The 25584-nt window shown below is 32.6% G+C and overlaps 1 protein-coding gene across 5 annotated transcripts in view; it reads right to left on the minus strand.

The window, feature by feature from the left end:
* LOC143084026 (doublecortin domain-containing protein 1-like) overlaps positions 1-15310 on the minus strand; it is a 66974-nt gene extending 51664 nt beyond the window's left edge. The window contains exons 1-9 of one of the 5 annotated variants that reach the window (XM_076260438.1): positions 15172-15310; positions 8941-9105; positions 7133-7393; positions 6650-6741; positions 4657-4778; positions 4017-4179; positions 3486-3591; positions 2397-2496; positions 1910-2003 (exon numbers count right to left, since the gene is read on the minus strand). In XM_076260438.1, coding sequence (XP_076116553.1) covers positions 1910-2003; positions 2397-2496; positions 3486-3591; positions 4017-4179; positions 4657-4778; positions 6650-6741; positions 7133-7393; positions 8941-9104 — 1102 coding nt within the window. In that variant the 5' untranslated portion in view covers position 9105; positions 15172-15310. Of the gene's footprint in view, positions 1-1909; positions 2004-2224; positions 2274-2396; positions 2497-3485; positions 3592-4016; positions 4180-4656; positions 4779-6649; positions 6742-7132; positions 7394-8453; positions 8483-8632; positions 8662-8694; positions 8723-8940; positions 9106-15171 lie in introns of those variants that run through there. The other 4 variants (XM_076260440.1, XM_076260439.1, XM_076260441.1 and 1 more) reach the window with 4 other exon arrangements.
* Positions 15311-25584: the final 10274 nt, after the last annotated feature.

The following is a 25584-nucleotide window of genomic DNA, read 5'->3' on the forward strand; positions in this document are numbered from 1 at the left end:
GTGAAATTGAAAAAAAAAAACTTTTTAAAGGATTTAACCATTGAAATTGATTATATTAATGTTGTGTTATAAATAAAATTTCATAAAATAATGTGTTCATATTATTTTATTCCCTATTTGAGTAACAGAAAGACTTTAAAAATGTGTAACGTACGTTATGTTATTCCGTCAAAGAAAGGGTCAAATGAACCTGATCCTAGTAAATGAAGGTTTTGTGTCAACGAATGCAAAAGATATTTTTTTAAAAGGATGATATTGTTATTTGTTAAAACAGTGGAATAAATACAGATTCTGTCATTTGTTTGATTAAAACTTGGGTTTCAATCGTCATCTGATAAATTCCGTCAATTTTGAGCTTCATCACGTAACGTTATGAAAACCGTTGTGTTTTACATTATTTACGACAGATCGAGGTTTTTGGTCTTTAGACATATTCATTCAAAAGACAAAAACCGATGACGTACTACGCAAGGCAGATTAAGTATGGAGAACGTCACGATTATACCCAGGTAAGTTTTTCCGTCAATAAATAATGCTTGTCGTCACGAAAATGAATAAAAATACGTATGTTACCAATCCCCGAATATGAGTTTTAAGGTGATGTACTATAGTTTATATGATGATTTAACAATGAGGCGGCAAACGATTCCAAAAACACGACCCATTTGCTTGCAAGAATCAGCTGCCCGGTCCTGACCTCGTACGGACAATTTATAACGTTTGTAACGATTGACGACTAAAAGTATGACGGAGTAACAGTCAATCATGTTGTATGTTCAATATTGAATAATTTGGGACTTAAATCAAAAAGAAATGATGTATTGGAATGTTGTAGTTTCATCCATTGTCATTATTGCTAAAATTGCACATGCAAAATTTTATTTTATTTGAAAATCAAGTAATGTTTTTTAGAATAGTGTAACAAACAATATGTTTGACCTGATTCAAATAACATAAATAGCATGTCAAACATCACATATGTAGTGTGAAGTCAGGATTATAAAGTTAATTGATAGAAACATATATTCTCTTTTACACATTATCTAAACATTTAATATTTGTTAAAATAATCAGTCACTGGTTGATCTTCTTTTAACCAACTATTGAGAACAAAGAAGTCCTAATTGAGTCCATCATCACAAATGTTGTCATCACATATGTTGAAATGTCAACATCACGTATGGTTATAGTTTTTATGATTTTAAGTATTTTAAGATAAAAAAACATTGTTTTTTTCATAAGAATTACTGTATCCTATCATATATGAAATAAAATCACAAACAATGGTCATTAATATGTATAATTCAGTTGGCCAGATAAATCACAATTTTCAGAGTTTTTAAAAAGCATTTTTCAGATGTCAAAACCTCTTCTACAGCAGATAATCATGCTTCTGTGGGTTTTAATGTAAAAAATAATGAATCTGTAAGGATGTTGCTAGCAATATCTGTTCATAACATGCCTGCTGTATTAGAAATAAGATAATATAATGGTAGTTATTTTGTCAACATAACATATGTTACAATCGACTTGACCCACATAAGACTGCTTGCAGAGCTTTTCAGGTAATGAATGTTATCGTTTTTCACCAATAATTAAAAAATTCAGAATCATAGGCTCCAGGAAATGCAAAAATAAATTAATTTGCAGTATGTTTTAAATTTTTATTTAATGTCACACATTGATCCTCTTTATTGTGGAAACAGTCATATAATACATATATTAACTCACCATCATTGAGATCTGATATCCCACACAAATGAATATTATAATACACATAAATTAACTCACCATCATTGAGATCTGGTATCACACACAACTGTATGTTATAATACACATAAATTAACTCACCATCATTGAGATCTGATATCATACACAAATGTATAATAATACACATAAATTAACTCACCATCATTTAGATCTGATATCACATTCCCTTCCCAGTCGTACAGAATTTTGGCATATGACGTCAAGTTCAACTTGGCTGTACAGGCACACAAAAACTGAAAGACAATAAAGATAAAAAATTTAATCTTGAAAATATCACAACATTTATAAATTATCTAATTTGTCAAATAGGTAATACTTCTTTTTTCTTGACCTTACACAAAGATGGTTTTCAGGAAAATTTCAAAAATCAGCTTCCATATTATTTTTATCAGCGACACATTCTATTGGTTCTGTGACACTACATCCCCCCCCTTTTCCCTACATTAGTACTTACATCTTCCATATGGTTTTGATCAGCGACACATTCTATTGGTTCTGTGGCACTACATTCCCCCCCTTTTTACCCCAACTAGTACTTACATCTTCAATATTGTTTTGATCAGCAACACAATCTATTGGTTCTGTGGCACTACATTCCCCCCCTTTTTACCCCAACTAGTACTTACATCTTCCATATTGTTCTGATCAGCGACACATTCTATTGGTTCTGTGGCAATACCATTCTTGTACACAACTATCCTTACTCGGTTATTTTCAATAAGCTTTCTGAAAATTAAAGATACTTTTTTATGAATTCAACAATATGTTCAGGCTATCCAAAAGTATTACTAAGAATTTGAATGGCAACTCTCACATTCACTTTTTTATAATTTTAGGCTGTTAGTTTCCTCAATGAAAATGTTTCATAATTTTCATGTCAAGGCCATTTGTAACTGACAAAACAGTATTGTTTTTTATCATTGTTAAAGACCGTATGGTTGCCTATAATTGATAACATCCACTTCATTTGAATGTTGGTGGAGAGTAGTCTCAATCGCAATCATTATTACCACATCTTCTTATTTAAAAAAAACAACAAAAATGAACGATTGAGTTACCAATTAATGTTTCTGTTTTCTATTTAGTCTCTTTGAGAATGAAGGAGAAATTTGTAATGAAGCATTATCTGTTTTTTAATCTGTCAGTAGATACTGGATTTATAAAGTAAAATTGCAAATTATTATTTATATGTATATATGGATAAGGTAAAAAATGTAAATGATTAAAGAAACTCAAAAGTAGGTCCTTCTATAATTTCATCAAGAACAAACATGGTGGTATGTAAACAAAAACATTGTGAATCTTATGTCATGGTTGAAGTTATCTATAAACGGCATCCTCGCCTGGGTATTTGAGTTTTGATGTAAAAACCTATTTGCTATACACACCCTGATTCCCCAAGGTGACGCATTATTAAATAAAAAAACTGTTATCACAGAGATATGTCTCGCCTTTTTGTAATTTTGTGCAAAACTAGCAATTCTTTAACATGTTACATAACGAGATGTGCCAATGCTAATAGAACTGGAAAACCAGAGGTGATTGACCAACCACAAGTGGTTCACCATAAACGTAATCACAAACTAATACATAGTTAACACTTTTGCCACTGCCGCCACCAGTACAGCTTACATATGTCTCGCTTTTTGACTGCTTAGGCGAGACTATAACTGTAAAATGTCAAACAGTCCTGTCATTTAGTTAAAAAATCTTACTTCATTCTTTTTGACATCTTGGCTTTTCTAGTTCTGACGCGTCCTTCATCAGGGAGAAGTAATCCAGACAATGTCCACTTTGCTCCTTCACTGATCAAAATATTACCTAAAATAATGGAACATTCATAAAGTTTTCACAACCAATACACACAACGAACCTTTAGGATTACAGGATGATGAACATATTAGCCCACCCTTCCTATGCCTTGTAAGTTTGGTATAGATACGTAAGGATTGTTGTCTTATTTTTGTCAACATGATTCAGATCACAAATCAACATTAGAGTATATCAAAAATAAATTTGAAACAATTTGTGATAACAAATTTTTAATGCTAAGGCTGTTTTTTAGGTGGGTATGTAGCTATTGGTAGCATCAAATCAAGTAAATTTTATTACTGGTCTTAAATCAAAAATGGCTTTTTATTTTTAATTTAAAATTGAGAATGGAAATGGGGAATGTGTCAAAGAGACCACAACCCGACCATAGAAAAAACAACATATTTATTAAATTGAAAAACAACTGTACATACGTTTAACACTGGCCAATGGATCTTTGTAATTCTCTCCACAGGAAACAAAAACTTCACCATCGATCGGAATATCCTCTGCATCAAATATTTCATCACCTCCTTCAAAAAATACTCTTCTTGCTGCAAAGGGTAGGCCCAACCTATCTGTACAGCATTCCAGAAACTGCAAAAAAATCAAGACATGAGTATGAAACTGCAAAAAATCAGGACATTAGTAGGAAACTGCAAAAAAAATGGACATAAATACAAAACTGCCAAAAATCAGGACATGAGCGGGAAATGTAAGTAGATTTATTTTGTAACCATTGTCTTTTTTTTCCCTCAAGGCCTTCGGTGCAGGAATTTTGTGTAAATTACCGTTATGTTATAATTGCTTACAAAATAAATTGTTTTATTTACCCTAGTTTTTCAGGCACCCAGATTCTTTAAAAAAAGTATTTAACACTTCTAAACTTTAAAAATTCTAAGACAAGGACATATTTTTAACCCTTCATAACAGAAAAAAAAATCCTCTGCAGTGCGTATATACTATTACTATGTCTCAATAATCGCAGAGGCATAAATTGACCTAACCGAAGCAAGCATTTTGTCAGCATAATAGTGAATAAAATTTTTCTTTCATTTGATTTTTGATACTCACAATTTTCATCGTTGGAGCTGCAATTTTAGCAAAACTTTCTCTACTTCCATTTTTATATGCGACTACTCTAATGATTAGTGGCTGTTTCTTGTACTGAGATTTGATTTTACGTCCAGAAAATGCTGGAAAAAGATACATTTACTGATATCACTTAGAAAAGGGCGTGTTTTGTGTATAACACCTGATCAAAACTACACAATAATAACACTAATACCAGGTTTTGACCTATGTCAGTGCATGCAATATGTTTGATCCATTACCAGAAATACTATTGTCCAATACGCTGATTCTTACGTCATTTAAACATTTCATAGATTAACTCAGGGTTCTCACTAAGGCGAGTCCATGAGTCCTGGACTCATCAAAATCTGTCTGGACTCACCATTTTCAAAACTGGTGAGTCCACAGATGCATCAAGATTGAAATATTTTGTATAAACTGAACACAGTTAAACACAAATACATGTATCATCATTTTATAGCAAAAGTTAAAAAGTGATCTGAATTTGATTTCATTTCATTGCTCTGTTAGGACTGAATGGAGAATAAAATATTACTTTATATTGCAATAAAATATTTTCTTCTTGCTGTTGGACTCATCATACCTGAAAATGATGAGTCTCTGGACTCGCCTTCAAAATTCCTGTATTCCTACATCTTTGAACTGATACATTGACTTACTGACTGCTTGTCTTAAATTTTTTTAAGTACATAGTATAACCATGCCTTTAGGTGTATATTAATTTTATCATTCCAAAACATATATTGAAACAGTCATGAGGTAGTTATCTCCATTAAAATAATTTCGTCCCTTAGCTCAACTTACTGATAGGATTAAGTTAAAGTATCGTCAAATAATGTCTTTAATGGATTGATAAGGATTGGATCAAGCATAAATTGATTAACTTGATTAAGGTATATTGAAATATAACTCAAACTTCACTCTCAATGAAGCCATGAAATTTTTCCTTGTACAAAAATTGAGTGATGTAAAGTTTTAAACCCTCAGCAAACAGAAAGTGGATAGACAGCAGATGTAAAAATTGCTAGCTCGCTACAACTCAAGTTGAGTCTTAACATCAATTAAGCTGCAAACCAAGGTTCAACTTATTCTGCAAACCAAGGTTTAACTCATTCTATTCAAACCAAGGTTTAACTCATTCTATTCAAACCAAGTTTAACTCATTCTATTCAAACCAAGGTTCAACTCATTCTATTCAAACCAAGTTTAACTCATTCTATTCAAACCAAGTTTTAACTCATTCTATTCAAACCAAGTTTAACTCATTCTATTCAAACCAAGGTTTAACTCATTCTATTCAAACCAAGGTTTAACTCATTCTATTCAAACCAAGTTTAACTCATTCTATTCAAACCAAGGTTTAACTCATTCTATTCAAACCAAGGTTTAACTCATTCTATTCAAACCAAGGTTTAACTCATTCTATTCAAACCAAGGTTTAACTCATTCTATTCAAAAGATACAGAGAAGAAAGTTTGATGAAATGTACATGAATAATGTCAGTGTTGTAAAATTATCAGCAAACAATCACAGATTTCTTTCAGACAGACAGATTCTGAGTCAATTAAGCAGTAATACAGACAGTCACTTTAGAAATCTAGGTAACAAACCCAACAGACATCATACTTGCCAACTTTTCAAAATGCCCATGGGGGTTTTGCGGGCAAGATGGCTGTCAAAGTCCTAAAATACCTTCAAGGGGTCTGCAAATACATTTAAATGTTGTTTTTGGCTTCTTCATACTTTTATAAGCATTAAGCCATTGTAAAATTAATTGTTTTGTTTAAATTGTGGACAACATTCCCCTTTTCAAAATTTCAATTTGGGAGCCTCCATGGGGGAAATCCCCCGCAAATAGTGACAGTTGGCAGGTATGAGACATTTAAGTTAATTCAATTACTCTGAAAGCCTTTGAGTACTGTAATACTGCTGATTATGAAATAATATACAGTTAATACTAATATATTCTTACCTGAACCAAATGATCTTCCTGACCATGGTCTTGTTGATCTGCCATAGAACCAAGATAAATTGGACGTGGCTGACATCGGTCTGCTGTTTAACCTATAAAAACAGGTATACAATTTAAGTTATTGATTGTTGCCTAAGGTGTGTTATTTAACATTTGGGCTATTTAGTGGCGGCCAGTTTTAATTGGTAGAGGAAGCCAGAATCCCGGAGAAATCACTGACCCGTGTAAGGAAAACTGAAATCTTATAGATAGTCAAACATATTTAGAGTCTAGTGCAACTAAGTGGCCAACAACATTATCATGTCTGGTACTTAACCTAAAGCCTCAGTCTGAAAATAAAAATATGGTGCAGCTTTCCGCAATGTACCAATATAATGGCTCTAATTCAACCTTTACGGTACTTGAATTCTTATAATATTTACCCTTTATTTTTAGCTGGAGTACTTGCTAGACGAATAAAACTTTAATACTTAAAATATTTACCCTTTATTTTTAGCTGGAGCACTTGCTGGACGATTTTTAATTTGTTGCCTAGTGGCAGTTGTTGTTGCTGTTGTTATCGTCATTCTCTCCCTAGGAGTAGCCGGGTCCCATAGATTGGGGTCTGCAATGAACTTGGCATCTATTTTTGGTTTGTTACCAGAGGGTGGTCTGGCTGGATATGTTGCTGACATGGGTCGTCTTTTGCTATATTTATATTCTGTCGCTGAAGATACACGCTGAGCATAAGGTGATCTTGGGACACTGAAACAAATTTTCAACTTTTTTATGAAAATATGTGAATCTTCCATGAATCAAATATAGTTGACATACTTCTCCAAAGTATCTTGGAAATGGATCTCATCACTAAAAACTAAGTGTGACCAATGCACAATGAATAAGGTCAAGGCAAGAACTGTCAGTTGACTTAAAGGAGCTGTTGCCCTTGAATGACAATTCTATCCATTTATGCAGGGAATAATCAAGGAAAGAGAAAACTGTAGCTTAAAATAGTGACCAGAAAGATAAGGTCTACAAATAAACCTAAATACATGTAAATCCATTTATCAATAAATTCATGACTAGCATTGACATATTAAGTGTTTCTCTTTTTTTATAGATTGACCTTTGTTTTCCTGTTTGAATGGTGTAAAACTAGTCATTTTTGATGCCCTTTATAGTTTGTTCTGTGTGAGTCAAGGATCCATATTGAAGGTCGTACTTTGACCAATAATGGTTAACTTTTCAAAATTATGACTTGGACGGAGAATTGTCTCATTGGCAATCATACTGCATCTTCTTATATCTAGCTACATGTAAGAAGACCGAAGTCTACTGCGAGTTGTCAAAAAATAAGATCACCCCAACTTTTTCGTGGGGTTCGTGTTGCTTAGTCTTTAGTTTTCTTTGTTGTGTCTTGTGTACTATTATTTGTCGTCTGTTTATCCTCTTTTTTTTAGCCATGGTGTTGTCAATTTATTTTTGAATCTATGAGTTTGAATGTCCCTCTGGTATCTTTCATCCCTCTTTTATTAACCTGTCCTTTTGCCCTTTATGGTTTAAGTCTTTTCATAACTATCATTACTTAGTGTTTTGTAATTTTTTTAGGTAGTATGGGTGTCTTTTGCCATCTTGGATTGTAAAAAACATAGATCCTTATAAGGTCCAAATTTTCAATCAAGTTAGCAAAATTTGATGTAGGAATGCAGATAACTATATAATACTAATGTGGAGCATACATTTCTTGAGAGGCTAACAACACTTTCTTCTTCCACATTTCTCCTTTAGTTTTCTTTGTTTTAACATCCCCCCCTACTTGACTTACTTTTTCTTCTTCCTCATTTCTCCTTTAGTTTTTCTTTGTTTTAACACCCCCCCCCCCCTGACTTACTTTTTCTTCTTCCTCATCTCTCCTTTCGTTTTTCTTTGTTTTTACAACCCCCCATGACTTACTATTTCTTCTTCCTCATCTATCCTTTGTTTTAACACCCCCCCTAGACTTACTCTTTCTTCTTTCTCATTTCTCCTTTCGTTTTTCTTTGTGTTTACAACCCCCCATGACTTACTCTTTCTTCTTCCTCATTTCTCCTTTCATTTTTCTTTGTTTTTACAACCCCCCATGATTTACTTTTTCTTCTTCCGCATTTCTCCTTTAGTTTTTTTGTTTATACAACCCACCATGACTTAGTCTTTCTTCTTCCTCATTTCTCCTTTCGTTTTTCTTTGTTTTTACAACCCCCCATGACTTACTCTTTCTTCTTTCTCATTTCTCCTTTCGTTTTTCTTTGTTTTTACAACCCCCCATGACTTACTCTTTCTTTTTCCTCATCTCTCCTTTCGTTTTTCTCAGTTCCTCAAGATACTGAGCAATCAATAGATCTTCATAACTGACCATGTCTGTATTGGTTCTACTAAACTGGACGGATTGTTCCTTTGGTAAATGGATCTTAGGTGGGTCTTCTTTCTTCTTCGACATTCTGTAACAGAAAAAAACAAGTCTTTCCATAGAAAAATGTCATTTTATTTGCTGGATATATGTACTTTAAATACAATATTATTTAGGAACAGATGAACCACGACTTCAAATGTTCAACGTACTGCAAATTTTCTTTATGTTTTATATATACTGAGATTGTCAAAACCATGAAATCAAATATCCATGAAAATCTATGTTTTCTCAATCCACGAATATTGATACCCCACGAAAATAAATAAATCCACAGTATACATGTAAATAAATTAAAAGAATTTCAAGATTCAATGTTTTGCAAAATTTTATGCATTATTCAAGTATGAACTGCAAACAGGTGACCGTGTACTAATATAAAATGTTGTACAGAATTCAAGTTAACCCTTACCTTCTGAGTCCCTAATAAACAATCTGTCCTGTGACATAAAAAAAATTGAAAGTTTATTCAAATTTTCATAAAATTTACTGATCTTTTTTTAATTTGCTCCTTTTAATACAAACATATTTTGTTAAAGGGCTACATGTTGAACATTACAAAATAATTCAAATTCAAATAGATCTAGGCGTCCATGAAAGTTTTTCACTTCGAGATGGCAACAAACAAAAAAATAATTGGCAAAATAAGAATCATGCTAAGAAATTAAGAGTATTTCGTTTTAAAGTGGACACAATCTGTTGGGTAGTGGACAGATTCTTATAGAAAAAAAATTAACTCTAAATTTCTTAGCATGGTAGAGCCTTAAAAATCAATCTTATTAAAATAAGTTCTCATCACTTGCTCAATTTTTTATATGTCACACGGCGACATACAATGTATAACAAATCGAGGAGCAAGTGAGGAGAACTTATTTTGATAAGATTGCTTAAAAATCATTGCAAAAGGGACATTTTGTCACATCATGTTCACTTTTACTGATTAGTTGTTGTCAGTTTAAGTTTGCATATTTTGTATTTTTTTATACTGATGTTATGGTTCATCATAACCTTTTTGGCTAATATGGTAACTTCTTGGTCATATTTACCCTCTGAGTATAGACTACCCTGTGCACCTGGAGAAGTTTTTTAAGACATTTTATGTTTCAGAAAATCATAAACTTTTCTGGATTTTGCTATTCTGTTCTTTTTCATCACTGCAGAAGGTGAAAAAAAAGTTTGGAAAGAGGTTTGAGAAGCTGACTGGGACTCATAAAATAATTGTTGTGAATTGACTTGTATTGATTCAAAATGACAATAGAGATGTAACAGCCATTATAGGACTAAGGACAACATTGTTCATCCATACTAAATGTGAAGACGCATTGCCCTTGTTTTTTTTCTGGAGATTCTTATTCAAAAATATTTAGATATATACATGTCATATAAAAAAGAAGATGTGGTATGATTGCAAATGAGACAACTGTCCACAAGAGACCAAAATGACACAGACATTAACAACTATTAGTCACCGTACGGCCTTCAACAATGAGCAAATCCCAAACCGCATAGTCAGCTATAAAAGGCCCTGATATGACAATGTAAAACAATTCAAACGAGAAAACTAAACGGCCATATTAATTTATATAAAAAAAATAAAGAAAAAACAAATATGTAACACATAAACAAACGGCAACCACTGAATTAATGGCTTTTGACTTGAGACAGGCACATACATAAATAATGTTGCGGGGCTAAACATGTTAGCGGGATCCCAACCCTCCCCCTAACCTGGGACAGTGGTATAACAGTACAACATAAGAAAGAACTATAAAAATCAGTTGCAAAAGGCTTAACTCATCAGATGGACAAAAATACAAGTGGATGTTGATGGCTATTATAACTTGAAAATGTATTGTGCTATTTTTATTTGTTATACCCTTGAAATTTTATATTATATATGTGTGTTTTATCTAATAAACAAATTTAATAATTTTCTAATTGAGGCCAAACTTTAATATATTTTGGTTTGCCCAAACCCTACCCAAAAGGTCGAGATAATAGGTAGGTAGGCGTTTTCTTTTCTTTTTTCAGCATAGAGAAATTTAAGTGTCAGATGCTAATTTTAGACTTCACACCTATCATGCCTATCTGATTAAAAAAAACTTTTTCACATCAGGACAATAAGGATATTGTTATGTTTATCTTTTTAATACTGGTTAATGAAATCATTACATTGTGTACTGGCTGGTCATTATCGCGTATGATACGATTTTGACACGCCTACAATAAATATTCATGACTTGATAGATAAGATCAGCACGTGTAGCCATAAACTGGGAGTTGTAGATTTGTAGTATGAATGTACATATGTAGTTTTGAAAATATAGAATAGATACAAAAATATGTGTTTTTAATATTAGTATCCGAGCAAGCAAAACACGGATCTATCATGGTGGAGGACTCAAATTATATATATTAATATTGTGACTTTAATTTCGTGGTAGTTGTTTGAACAGTTGACAATGGCTTGTTTTTCTCCTGGGTAGATTATTTTTCTTATTTTGATTCACATGGATTTTGTGCTGATTCAATAACATTTCTTTGGATATCGGAGGTGGTGCTGTGACTAGAACGGCAATTTAAACAAGTGAAACATATTTTTTTTTTACCTAAATGACTTTTCAGGAACTTTATATACGACAGCGTGATTTTATATATATATACCAGGATAGTAGTCTCAGATATATACTACCGTGGACATGCATCTAAACTTATTATTCTGAACATTCCAATTAAGACTCATTTAACGACGGATTTTAATTTTCATATTAGAGGTAGGCCAGTTTACGAAATTCTCTGGGATTTTGCATTATATCTTATAAGTTCCAAAATAATTTCTGAATGTGAAGAAGAAGAAGAAGAAGACGATAACCGCAAAGCTGTTTTTAAAATATATTTATTAGTATAAGATCAACTTTGCATGTAACCGCCTTTTGCTCCGATGATACTGTGATTATATTTTTGTGTGTGAAAATTGTTTCGCCACAACCAACATTGTTTAACATGTTCCTTACTGACCTGTGTGTGAGAATTGCCTCGCCACAGATAGCCGTGATGAAGTTTATACTTAGTGTGTGAGAATTGCCTCGCCACAAGGTTCTGGAATTGAGTGTGTGAAAATTGTCTCGCCACTCTCTATAGATGTAACTGAATACCAATCCATGGGTACCAGAGATGTAAATGGAAGAATATATGTGTGTGACAATATTAAAAATCTTTGACATTTTGATGATATGTTTTAAAATTGATTTACATTGATTTGTTAGTGACTTTAACTTTATTTGTTTGTTATATTGATTTGTTTTTTATTACTTTGCATGCTTGTATATAGGGCTACACGTGACTGCATTTAGAAGTAGTATATTTGTTGTTGTTGATACCTAAATCGTGCTGATACGGTTATTTGTAAAAGTTACTTTTGCTATTTGAGTGTCTAATTGTATTAGGATTGTTTAAGTGGAATCAAATGATTCATGAGGTATTAAGTGTTATAGTGGCCAAAAATTGGTGGCTGGGTAGAATCAAATGATTCAAGAGTAAAAGTGGCCAAAAATTGGTGGCCAGGTGGAATCAAATGATTCAAGAGTAAGAGGGGCCAAAAATTGGTGGCCGGGATTTGTGAATTGTTTGAACGTTGAACAACAGATGTAGTAGCGCAAAAGATGTTATGCTAGAAATAACCTTTGTTTTCATATATTAATATCTATTTTGATTGAATGTTGTAAGAATCTTTAATCTCAGTCGACAGTGATTAATGTATAATTGTGTGAGTGTGTGAAATAGTCTAGTTATTATTATTTGAAATATATTAAGAGTCTCGGGTCTCTGCTAGTGTCATCACTTTGAAACATGTATGTTTATTTTTAAAGCTACATTTTATGCATCGCAAGTGTTCACTTGAGCAAGTTTGACAGTTGTAATCTGTCGTGCTCTTGGAAGTATCCGTAAAATAAACAAGTAAGAGTTTAGTGGTCAAGATTTTACGACCTATGGTATCGAACATCTGTGTCTGGGATTTCACAGAGAGATATTTATGATGTTGTGGTTTTTACATAATGAGTTCTAATGAGATTTAATGGATAGATTAGTTGATTTGTAACTATAAAATTTATGCACACTTGTCATTTTGACAGATCTGATAAACAGAATTTCCGTTTCAAGACTGCAATTTAATTACACTGGGATTTAAGTTTAACCCATGATCATTGATTCTAATCATTGAAACCTGTTTTATTGTTTTCTGTTTTCATAATATACATTTCGACATAATATTTTTTACTGCATATTTCAACGAAGAAAAAGAAACCTTTTATTCTAGATATTTTAAAACTTTCTGTTTTTATTTTTATTGACTACAAATTTTGAAGTTATTTAATTTAACACATAGAATTATCATTTAATGAGAACTTATATTTTTTTTTCAAGTTTTAAAAGTGTGTATATTAAAGTACAATTAGTATTTTGCTGAGAGATTGTTTCAATTTTTTTTTCATTTTTTTTTTGTTATTTTTATTATTATTATTCATAATTTTTATAAAGATAGATTTCATTTACCAGTAAGAAATTTTTAGAAATTTCTAATTTGTGGGCGGGGGATGTTATGTTTATCTTTTTAATACTGGTTAATGAAATCATTACATTGTGTACTGGCTGGTCATTATCGCGTATGATACGATTTTGACACGCCTACAATAAATATTCATGACTTGATAGATAAGATCAGCACGTGTAGCCATAAACTGGGAGTTGTAGATTTGTAGTATGAATGTACATATGTAGTTTTGAAAATATAGAATAGATACAAAAATATGTGTTTTTAATATTAGTATCCGAGCAAGCAAAACACGGATCTATCAATATGAGCAAGCAGTTTTTTTTTCTGAGTATGTAAGGTTTGCGCCCATTCACGTTTGCCCCTTTCACTTAGCACCCAAAGTCCATTCGCAAGGTGACCCTACCCATTGGAGCCCAATTTTTATTGTTTTTTTTTTCTCTTCATCTAAATAAATATCGAGATTCAAAAGGAATTTGTATAGAAAGTAAATAAAAATTTACAGAAGTTAACATACAAACACATTGCCAGTTGTCGTTATACACATTGCATTACAATGTCCGTCAAATAAAACATTTAAATTATGCTTTTTCGTCAATTGAAACTGGAGTGAAAATCAATAATAATTACATTTAAGAATGAATATCAATAAAGTGCCTAGTTAGTCCTTTACCATTACAACATTGTCTATACCGAGACAAAAATAAGAACACAACTCGATGCATGTGTAAAAAAAAATCATGTTCCGATATCGTAAGTGACGAGTAGTAGTAGTAGTCAGGCGCGGATCCAGAGGGGGGTTCCGGGGGTTGGAACCCCCCTTTTTTTTGGGACGATCAATGCATTTGAATGGGGACATGTAATTGGAACCCCCCCCCCCTTTGTCCTGGGTTAGAAACACCCCTTTTAAAAATGGCTGGATCCGCCCCTGGTAGTAATAGTGGCGAGTAGCAAAGTCTCGCCGCGGAAGAGATTACGATAAACCGCGAGATTCCAATCCTTCTTACTATACAAATCCTTGGTGATATTCAAAAGGAATTTGCATTCTGACAATGTTTTGTTTTTTTGTTGAATAATTCATGTTTTTGGATAGTGTATTGCTATACAAATATCTATTAATTCATCTAAAATTTAAATAAAAATTGGTTGCAAACATGTAGCGTGGGAACAAACTTCTGGGGGAAACATGTGAGGTGCGAAAGTGTATTGGGCGAGAATGGACCTGATACCGGTAGGGTTAGGGCAAACAAACATATTCTTTTAAATGACCTGAATGTTGTATAAAGCAAACTAAAATAATCAAAAAGAAGGTCATGGCTTCTCAACATTTTAAGAAGAAAGCAGGTGTTCTGTCTCAGAAGAGGAAATTCATCAGGGTGAACTTGGCTTTAAATAACACTCCTTAAAAAAACATTTCTCTGGTAAAGTGTTTCTATAAATTTGTAAGATTTGGATCATAACGCGACATGGCGCTGATCAGCTGAACGAGCACCTGCTAGAATAGAGCGGTAAACTTGTTCAATTTCTGACATTTTTCTTACTTACTCGGACTGTAGATTTTATGGTACCATGTAACAAATAAATTATAAGATATGTCGCACTTCTAATGACAAAACTTGTTAAAACGATATTGTTTTGGCTTTATTTACACTTGGCTGCCATCTTAAAATATTTAGATATCACCAAGGCGACTACGTCACTAGAGTCGGATTATCGCCCCTGATTTTCTAACTTTATTAGCGATTTTTATAAAAATAGATGTATCGTAAGAAGTAGAAATGTATGAAGTTTTATTGTTTATTTGGTCATAATTTCGTGAGTTTAATTATTTTCATTATCTGATGAAATGAATTAAGAATACATGTGGAAGTTCGCTTGTCACGTTTGTCAGATTTCGGAATCCTTTGGTTTTATCCATTTGAATGCCTTTAAAAAAAATGCCCATTGACCCCATTTAGCTTTTTTATAAATCATTCTTTAACATGAATAATGATTAAGGAGGCTTGTATAGGGTATATTGGGATACGGGATATTTGCCATTTTAATTTTAGGGATATGGGATATTTGTTCTAAAAGTAAATGGGATATGGGATATTGATGCATTTATAAGGATATTGAATTTTTAACTTCTTCTTGGTATAATTAAGCCTTCTTAAATTAGGAGCACCTCCAAATATATATGGAGTTTTCCCTTAACTTAATTTTTTTTTAAAATAAAACAAAATTTCCAACATATGTACAGCACATATAAATAAACAATAAACAATAGAAATGTCATGCAAGGCATATTTACATGGACCTTTTTATTACAAACTATTCTACCATACAAGTATATTCACTTAAGTATGTGACTTAGTTTTATTTATATTTAAAATTATGTTTCATTTGAATTTGCTTTTTTAATAATATGCATAAAATGTACATTAAAAGGAGGTTTCATTTAATAGGATCTATGTATTAAAATAATAATAGGTTAAGATGTAAGAATTTAATAAAATCTAAAAAGGCAGATTTTCTCAGTGGAATGTTATATGTACTTCATGATCAATTGTATATTAAAATCTTTAAAAAGTTATAAAAACTTGTTTTGTCACCATCAATAGATTTTAAAAGGTTATATAAATGATAAGCACCATATAATAAATGTATAAGGCTGATGAGGATAGGAGTGATCTTTAAATGTTTAGGATTCTTACAATTATTATTAAATTAACATATGAAAAAAAAATAAGTGGAATTTAAAAGTTAAGTACAGAAATATTTAAATCTCACTAGATAAAATTGCCCCAAAAAAGTTTAATATAATTATTAAAGGTCATTTTAGTGCTTTGTTGATTTTAATTGAGTTATTAAATGGTCGTTTTATTTAAAAGTCATCCAAACCCAAGCGAAAAGTATTATCTATTTTCGATATTTATACATTTGTTATATGCTCATATGTACTGATAATTTTAAAAGTATTTGTTTTGCTTTCCATACTTCGTTCCTTACCGTTAATTTTCCTTTTTTGGATGGTGATGTTCCTTTAGCACGCGTACTATCTTACAGTGTTTGTATATCACAACACTTCCGCTATGTCCGTGTCTGTTGTAACGTTTGGATTTTTAATGAACGAAATCTATGTATTACTGGTAAAACATATTATTAGTCAGGATTTCGTTACCACAAATCACTTAGAATCTTTACTAAATTCTAGATTTGGTTTTGAAGTTTGGTTCTACCTGTAGAAAATTTATTTCAAAGGGGATAGCATATCCTCATTTTTACCATGTTTACGGAGATGTTGTTAACCGTGCCATTGGATGCTGGATGTGTAATGATTGATAATTTAGTCTCAGATGCATTACTTTTTATTAGTTGTAATTGGCTTTGAACTAGCTGTCAGTAACTGCAAGTACTCTCAGATCTGTACTTAGTGTCTTTTTGTTGATGGGATGTACAAGTACTCGGTCACGTCCACTCTCTGTTTTTGTTAGATGTATTTCTATCTGTATCCATCTGATGAGTTAAGCCCTTTTCAACTGATTTGTATAGTTCGTTCTTATGTTGTACTGTTAAACCACTGTCCCAGGTTAAGGGGAGGGTTGGGATCCCGCTAACATGTTTAACCTCGCCACATTCTGTATGTATGTGCCTGTCCAAAGTCAGGAGTCTTTAATTCAGTGCTGTGGTTGTCGTTTGTTGCTGTGTTACATATTTGTTTTTTGTTCATTTTTTTATACATAAATTAGGCCGTTAGTTTTCTCGTTTGAATTGTTCTACATTTGTCTTTTCAGGTCTTTTTTATAGCTAACTATGAGGTATCATGAGCTTTGCTCATTGTTGAAGGTCGTACTGGGAGACCTATAGTTTTATATTATATGCTCATATGCATTGATAATTTCTTGAAATAATCATAGATTTTTGTTAAATGTATCCATCTGATGAGTTAAGCCTTATTGTTGTCAATGTTTTTATTTGTTTTGATGCTTTATATGATTACAGGATATTTTCTAATTTTTTACCTCTTATTTTTTACGTAGCGTGGCGAGGATCTTCAGAGGTCTCCTCGTTTCACAGATTGCTCTGATGTGCAACGGCTGTTTTGCCAGACAAGCTGGGGCCGAAGGACGTCAGAGCAGGTCCCATATCAAAAAGTAGATATTTCGCTGTATAAACTATGTTAATAACGAATAATTACTAAATAATCAATGTAAATTAATATATTTTCTTTCTATTACTGGTGTTGTGAGGAAGGAAATTAAAAAAAGTAACAAAAATATTGGGATCTAAAGTTCAAGATCACAGAGTTAAATGTTGTGTTATTTCTTTGCAAAACAAGGGCTGTGCAAATTTTGCCTGCTGTAAAAATATTGCAAGTGTAATGTAGGTACATTAGCAGAAAGCTTTCTTGTGTTAAATTTTGAGTTATTGAACTTGCATGCTAAATATCCACTTTTTGATATGGACGTGCTCTGACGTCCCACAGTCTCAGCTTGTCTGGCAAAACAGCCGTTGGATGTCAGAGCAATCTCGGACAAGAGACAGGATTGAGTCCTTCTGTTCTTTCCAACATAGGTTAATGTGTAGGATGAAGTTTCTTATCAATGAAAGAAGAATGCTATCAAGATTATATTTTACAGTCATATGCATCACGGTTTGAACAATTAAAAAAAAAGTCTGAAATTAGACCCCTTACACTAAATGTATCGTTTAACATCACATAAAAAGAGATTGTTATGCAAGGCTCTAAGATGGAACACTTCATCTTTTGGACACACACATTGATATTCTTATTTAACACTAGAAGTATGCACTAAATTTCCTTTAACACAGTTTGTTTTCCCAGAGTTCACGCCTGGTAAACCATCTAATCTCAACCAAATGGTTGAGACGGAAAAAAGTATTCTGGCACTTCCTGTTGAGCTTTTCTGGTTCAAAATATTCAAAATAAACACAGGGTACCGTAGGTCGAATTTTCGTCGATTTACTGAAAATCAATGACTTTTTTGTAAAATCGGAGAATGTCATGCCATAGATAAATCATAATTGTAACATATGTCTCGTTTTGGTTTAAAATATTTTAATTTGAAGTCACAATCACTTTTCTCCTACGGACTATAATGTTTACATTCTTTAAATCCGATAGAACTGCTATGATATTAATGACTTAGCAAGAAAATAAGTCAATTATTTGTGTTTTTTTGTTTTGGCTTTACGATAACCACGTCTGTAAATTGCCCAAATATTTTGTTTTCAAGCCTACTCTGAGCAGAATAATAAAAAAATATAAATGGTTGAGATATAAAGGTATTAGTTGAGTCTTTCTGTCACAATGTTGAGACTTTCTGGTTACGCTGTACTATTCGAGTTTACCTTTTTTTTTACGGTTAAACAGATTCATGTTTTCATGATTTGGATGAATTCGATTCCTAACAGACATTAAAATTTATTTAATGCTGAAAATGCGTACATTTATAAAGAAATAAAATAGTTAAAGACTAAACAATCGAACAGGACCCCTTTTCTAGGTTTATTTTTTCGTACACATTATTTCAGGTAAAAGGTGGTGATAACTTAAATATGAGTAAAAGATGTCATGTTTGTCATTATAATACTTATCAGGAAAAAAAATGATTCGATTTTAAAATTGCTTTTTAAGTATTATAAGTGACGCCCAACTTAGTGTAATCACAGGTGTTGTATTGTAATGAAATGATTAAAACTTAAATGTTTGTTCACAACTGCATTCAGGGCAAATCCTTAATATTTGGTAATATTCAGCAACATTTATATTATAACCCGGACCCCGTCACACTAGTCCGTGATCGCACTACGATCTCTAAAAAAAAATAATGCTATTAGCGATCGTAGTGCAGTATGGTCATGTTACGGTCTTGATGAGGTCTTGGTATTCGTGTTGAGAGTAGCCAACTTTAATTTAAACATGTTCAAAACAATCGTGATGCGTTCGTGGCGAAATCAGGTCGCAGTTCTGTTCTAGTCATAGATTTTTTTAGCCTTGGAACTGTCAGGATCAGTTCCAGATTGAACTGTGTAAATCAGTTCTAGATAGAATTTACCAATGACCAAATCAGTTCTTCGTTAGAACTGTTCTAGCTAGAACTGTGTTAAAAGTGTCTGGAGATAGTTCCACATTTGTCCGCTAGAACAGTTCTCCTTCAGATTATGACAGTTAGAGGTAATCTCCATTGTATGTACATCTCCTTTGCAATTATCTGTTTTAAATAAGAATAACTTTTGATGAAATGAATGAATTTAATGATTATCCATTTCTGAATATTAATTCAGTTTTCTTTTTAAATTTTTTAAAACTGGATTCGACGTAGCTAAATTGTGGGAGTAGTTAGTTTGAACTCTGGCCTGGTCAACTTAAATTCGAAAAAAAAATGTGTGTGTCTATGCTAAGCATGCGATATCTGCTAAAAACTGTGGTCACACCTTACCAGATAGCTCGAACGAACGCCGAAAGGATAAACAAAAGTTTTACATTTACAAAAGGAAGCTAACGGCTTTATTAATAATTTTAAAAAAAACGAACGAAAAACAAATATGTTACAAATAAAAAAATAAATAAATTCTAGCCCTGGAGATGTCAATTACAACATTATTGACGTTAAAGATTCTGTGCAAAACTGCATCTCAAACGCTATCTCCAGCGTTAGAACTTTAAATTGGGATCCCGCTAACATGTTTAACCCCGCCACATTATTCATGTATGTGCCTGTCCCAAATCAGGAGCCTGTAATTCAGTGGTTGTCGTTTTTTTATGTGTTTCATATTGAATCATATTTGTTTTTCGTTATTTTTTTATATAAACAAGTGAAACTGCGAGCTACTGCTCACTGATGATACCCCCGCCGTAAGTGGATAATATTAATAGTGTAAAAATATGCAAGTGTTCGGTAAACAGGAAGTTGTCAAGTGATGAATCTGAAAACGCATCACACGGTATAGCTGACTTATATAAATCCTGAAACCAAATTTCAGGAATCCTTGTATTGTAGTTCCTGAGAAAAATGTGACGAAAATTTTCAACTTGGCTATCATGTGTAAAATCATACAAGTGTTCGGTAAACAGGAAGTTGTCGAGTGATGAATCTGAAAACGCATCACACGGTATAGCTGACTTATATAAATCCTGAAACCAAATTTCAGAAATCCTTATATTGTAGTTGCTGAGAAAAATGTGACGAAATTTTTCAACTTGGCTATCATGTGTAAATCATACAAGTGTTCGGTAAACAGGAAGTTGTCAAGTGATGAATCTGAAAACGCATCACACGGTATGGCTAACATATATAAATGTTGATACCAAATTACAGAAAGGGTGGATGTGTAGTTCCTGAGAAAAATGTGACGAAAATTTTCAACTTGGCTATCATGTGTAAAATCATACAAGTGTTCGGTAAACAGGAAGTTGTCGAGTGATGAATCTGAAAACGCATCACACGGTATAGCTGACTTATATAAATCCTAAAACCAAATTTCAGAAATCCTTTTATTGTAGTTCCTGAGAAAAATGTGACGAAATTTTTCAACTTGGCTATCATGTGTAAAATCATACAAGTGTTCGGTAAACAGGAAGTTGTCAAGTGATGAATCTGAAAACGCATCACACGGTATGGCTAACATATATAAATGTTGATACCAAATTACAGAAAGGGTGGATGTGTAGTTCCTGAGAAAAATGTGACGAAAATTTTCAACTTGGCTATCATGTGTAAAATCATACAAGTGTTCGGTAAACAGGAAGTTGTCAAGTGATGAATCTGAAAACGCATCACACGGTATGGCTAACATATATAAATGTTGATACCAAATTACAGAAAGGGTGGATGTGTAGTTCCTGAGAAAAATGTGACGAAAATTTTCAACTTGGCTATCATGTGTAAAATCATACAAGTGTTCGGTAAACAGGAAGTTGTCAAGTGATGAATCTGAAAACGCATCACACGGTATGGCTAACATATATAAATGTTGATACCAAATTACAGAAAGGGTGGATGTGTAGTTCCTGAGAAAAATGTGACGAAAGTTTCATGGGACGGACTGACTGACGGACGGACTGATGGACGGACTGACGGACGGACGGACTGACGGACGGACGGACTGACGGACGGACGGACGGACTGACAGACAGAGGTAAAACAGTATACCCCCCCTCTTTTTTAAAGCGGGGGTATAATAAGGCCTTTAGTTTTCTCCTTTAAATTGTTTTACATTGTCATATCGGGGCCTTTTATAGCTGAATATGCGGTATTGGCTTTGCTCATTGTTGAAGGCCGTATGGTGAGCTATGGTTGTTAATGTCTGTGTCATGTTGGTCTCTTGTGGACAGTTGTCCCATTGGCAGTCATACCACATCTTCTTTTTATAGCTGAAAATTTCATTCACCAGAAGATCTCAACATTGTTCCAGAATATCTCAACCGATACCAGAAAATCTCAAAATGACATACTTTATAACATATTTAGCATAATGAAATTATATTAGTAAAGAAAAAGAACAAACTATAATTTTATGTTTATAATGTTTTAGAAAAAAACTAATTTACTGATATATATGCTAGTTTATCAATGATATCACTGTCATTTTGTCAATAGCTGACTGCACTGGCCACATTTACCTGCTGGAGAAAAGTCATTACGATGTCATTTTAAATCCTATCCATTTGTGTTATACACGAGACAAACTGTAATTCAAATATCTCTGGCATGACATTCTCCGATTTTACAAAAAAACGCATTGATTTTCAGTAAATTGACGAAAAGTCGACCTACCCTGTGTTTATTTTGAATATTTTGAACCAGAAAAGCTCAACAGGAAGTGCCAGAATACTTTTTTCCGTCTCAACATTTGGTTGAGATTAGATGGTTTACCAGGCGTGGAGTTAAAATTGTTGACGTTGTGATGATGAGGGAAAAATGGGCTTGGGAATGAATTTATAATGATTTTTTGGGTATAGGGATACGGGATATTGGGATAAAAACTTAATGGGATATGGGATATTTATACCCCCTAAACAAGCCTCATTAAGGTTTATAACCCCTATACTGTAGCCATTTTTGTACGAATTTTTCAAACTTCAATTGTATCAAAACTACAAATGTAATGAACAATAGGGGTAGGCCATTTTATACTTATACCAAGGGAAAACTCAGTGGAGGATCCAGGGTTGTTGTTGTTGTTGTTGTTGTTCCGGGGGTTGGAACCCCCCGATCAATGCATTTGAATGGTACATATAGTTGGAACCCCCCCCGCAGGCCTCTACATTAACATTTTTTCTAACTTGTCCCTTCGGACAAGTGGCAAGAAATCAGCTTGTCCGAACTCTTAACTCACTTGTCCGAATTCATAATTGAAAATCTAACATATTGATGATTTATGCAATAATAACACTTGGGCTTTGACATACCTAATAAAAGGAGCATTTTGTAATGTTATATGAATACCGCATCAAAATACATTTCATTAATTCAGAATGAAAGTTTTTTTGCAAGACTGTGTTCTCTGACTCAATGTCACTATCATTTGTCAATCATTAAATCATCATTTCTTCCCAAACCACTACGTTCCCCTATGGACCTATTCATTCTTTAGTAGTGGTATGGGTTAAACCAAGGATGTAAATACACCTGGTCACCTTGAACATGTATATGAGTAAACCTTTTTAATTTATTGATGATGTCAAAACAAGCTTTTACAATTTATTTTGATTTGTATATACATTGATATATGACCATGAAGTACATACACATTTCACTAAAAAATCTGCCTTTTTAGATTTTTTTTTTTTTTTCATCTTAAATTTTTAGATCATAGATCCTATCAAATAAAACCTCTTTTAATGTATTGTTATGCATAAAAGCAAAATCAAATGAAACATACTTTAATTTAATATTTTAAAGTTTAGGTAAAACTCCATATGGAGGTGCTCCTAATTCAAGGAAGCTTATACTAAGAAGATAACATTAACATTGGTTTCTTACCCCTTACTTATATCCCCCTGGTCAATGGCTGCCAGCATGTTCAATACTCCAAATCAGAGACATATTATACAAGTTTTATATGTCTCTGGTTCAATCAATGAATAATTATTTCATTAAGTATGATCAATAAAATAATCATTCATATTTTTGGGAATGTATAAGTCTTGAATTTGATCTATTTTTATCTGACCTTGATTTTTCACTTGTCCCATCGGACAAGTAGTATGGTGAATCTACTTGCCCGACACCTGTGTCCACTTGTCCCGGACAATCGGACAAGCGTTAATGTCGAGCCCTGCATCAATATCTAGGTAGCAGCTAGGCTAGCTACATGTTCAATAGTCCTAAATCTACGTAGCCCTATGTAGTTGCTAGGATATTGAATGCAACCCTGTGCTGGATAGGACACATTAGTACATGTATCTATTGTTTCACTATTGTTTATCCATATTTTTGTTTATAGGTCAAACTATGATTTATGTCTGCTTCCTGTTTCCAAACTTTTATTATGAAATTGTTATACACTTTTATCCTGTAACTTATACCTGCTTTCTCGATTTTTTTTTTCCTTTTCAATGTTTTGACTAGTTCAACGCTTGATCATATTGAAATACAAATGTACTTGGTTTTATGTCAAATATTGACTCGAATTGTTATTTTGTCCTGGTGAATCTGTCTGGACATTCCAGCTTCCTCTGACCATAAAAAGTGACTGCCATGAAAGTAACATTAAACATCAATCAATCAATATAGTTTAATCCGATAGCACATGTCTTGGATAATAAATATGAAAAATCTCATTTCAAGACTTGGTTTTCATTTTATTAATCTAAATCCTATTGATATTAAGATGTATTTAAAACACATTCAAGAGAGAATCAATGATGTAGCCTTCCAAAAGCAAGAAACTGACATCAATCAAAATAAAAAAATGAACTTTTTTAATATACTTTATAAACCAAATAAAAGACCCTCGTATGTTGATCAATGCAAATCCAAAAGTGATAGATCAACATTATGTAAATTGAGGTTAAGTGCTCATACTTTATCTATTGAAAGAGGGCGATATCTAAAAATACCAAAGCAGAATAGGGTATGTCTTTGCTGTAACAATGGAGACATTGAAGATGAACTTCACTTTCTTTTAAAATGTTCCTCCTATAAATATGTGAGAGATAACCTTATTAAAAAATTAAATAATGTTCTATTGAACAACAAATTTTCTTCCTTATCATATAACTTACTTATATCAATTCTAAATAGTAATTCCCAAACAATATTAAAAATTGTTGTCAACTATTTGAATGAATGCTTGTTGGTGAGAAACTCATTATTAAAAGGTACTTGATTTTTGTAATAATGTATATGCTTCTCATTTATTTTTTATATATTTCTCTCATAATTATCCACTGTCACTCCTTCATTGTATATATATGTTATTGTAGTTAGTCTTTAATTTGTTGCCATAACCATTTATTGTCAATGTGTTAGTGCTAATAAAGTTATCTTATCTTATCTTATCTTATCTTATCTGTAGCACTGTAGCATCTAAATTGTTTGAAATTAAAAATAACATGATGTCATTGATTGAATGTTCCTTTTTCATTTTGACATTGGTACAATGTAGCTTATATAGACCATCAAAATGTTTCTGTGTACATGGTGTCAGTGATATTGTTTGCCTCAAATTACAGCTGAAATTCAGCCTTTTCCCCTAGAAAAAAATCCCAATTACCAAAAAAAATGGCATAAAATTCCTCCCAAAATGTTTTACACTTTCCCCAAACAGTGATGGCATTGGTAGTAATGTTTGTAAATATCGTATTCATGTTATTATTTTGATATTAGAAAGCACTTTTGAGATCCGGTTTTCTGATCAGAATCATCATGGTGTTTGTAACACATGTAGTTTTCAATGCATTAAGTACCATCATTGCTTTTGTTTCTTTCCCCTCACCGAAAAGTA

The sequence above is a fragment of the Mytilus galloprovincialis genome, chromosome 7 (genome assembly GCF_965363235.1).
Source record: "Mytilus galloprovincialis chromosome 7, xbMytGall1.hap1.1, whole genome shotgun sequence".
NCBI lineage: Eukaryota > Metazoa > Mollusca > Bivalvia > Mytilida > Mytilidae > Mytilus > Mytilus galloprovincialis.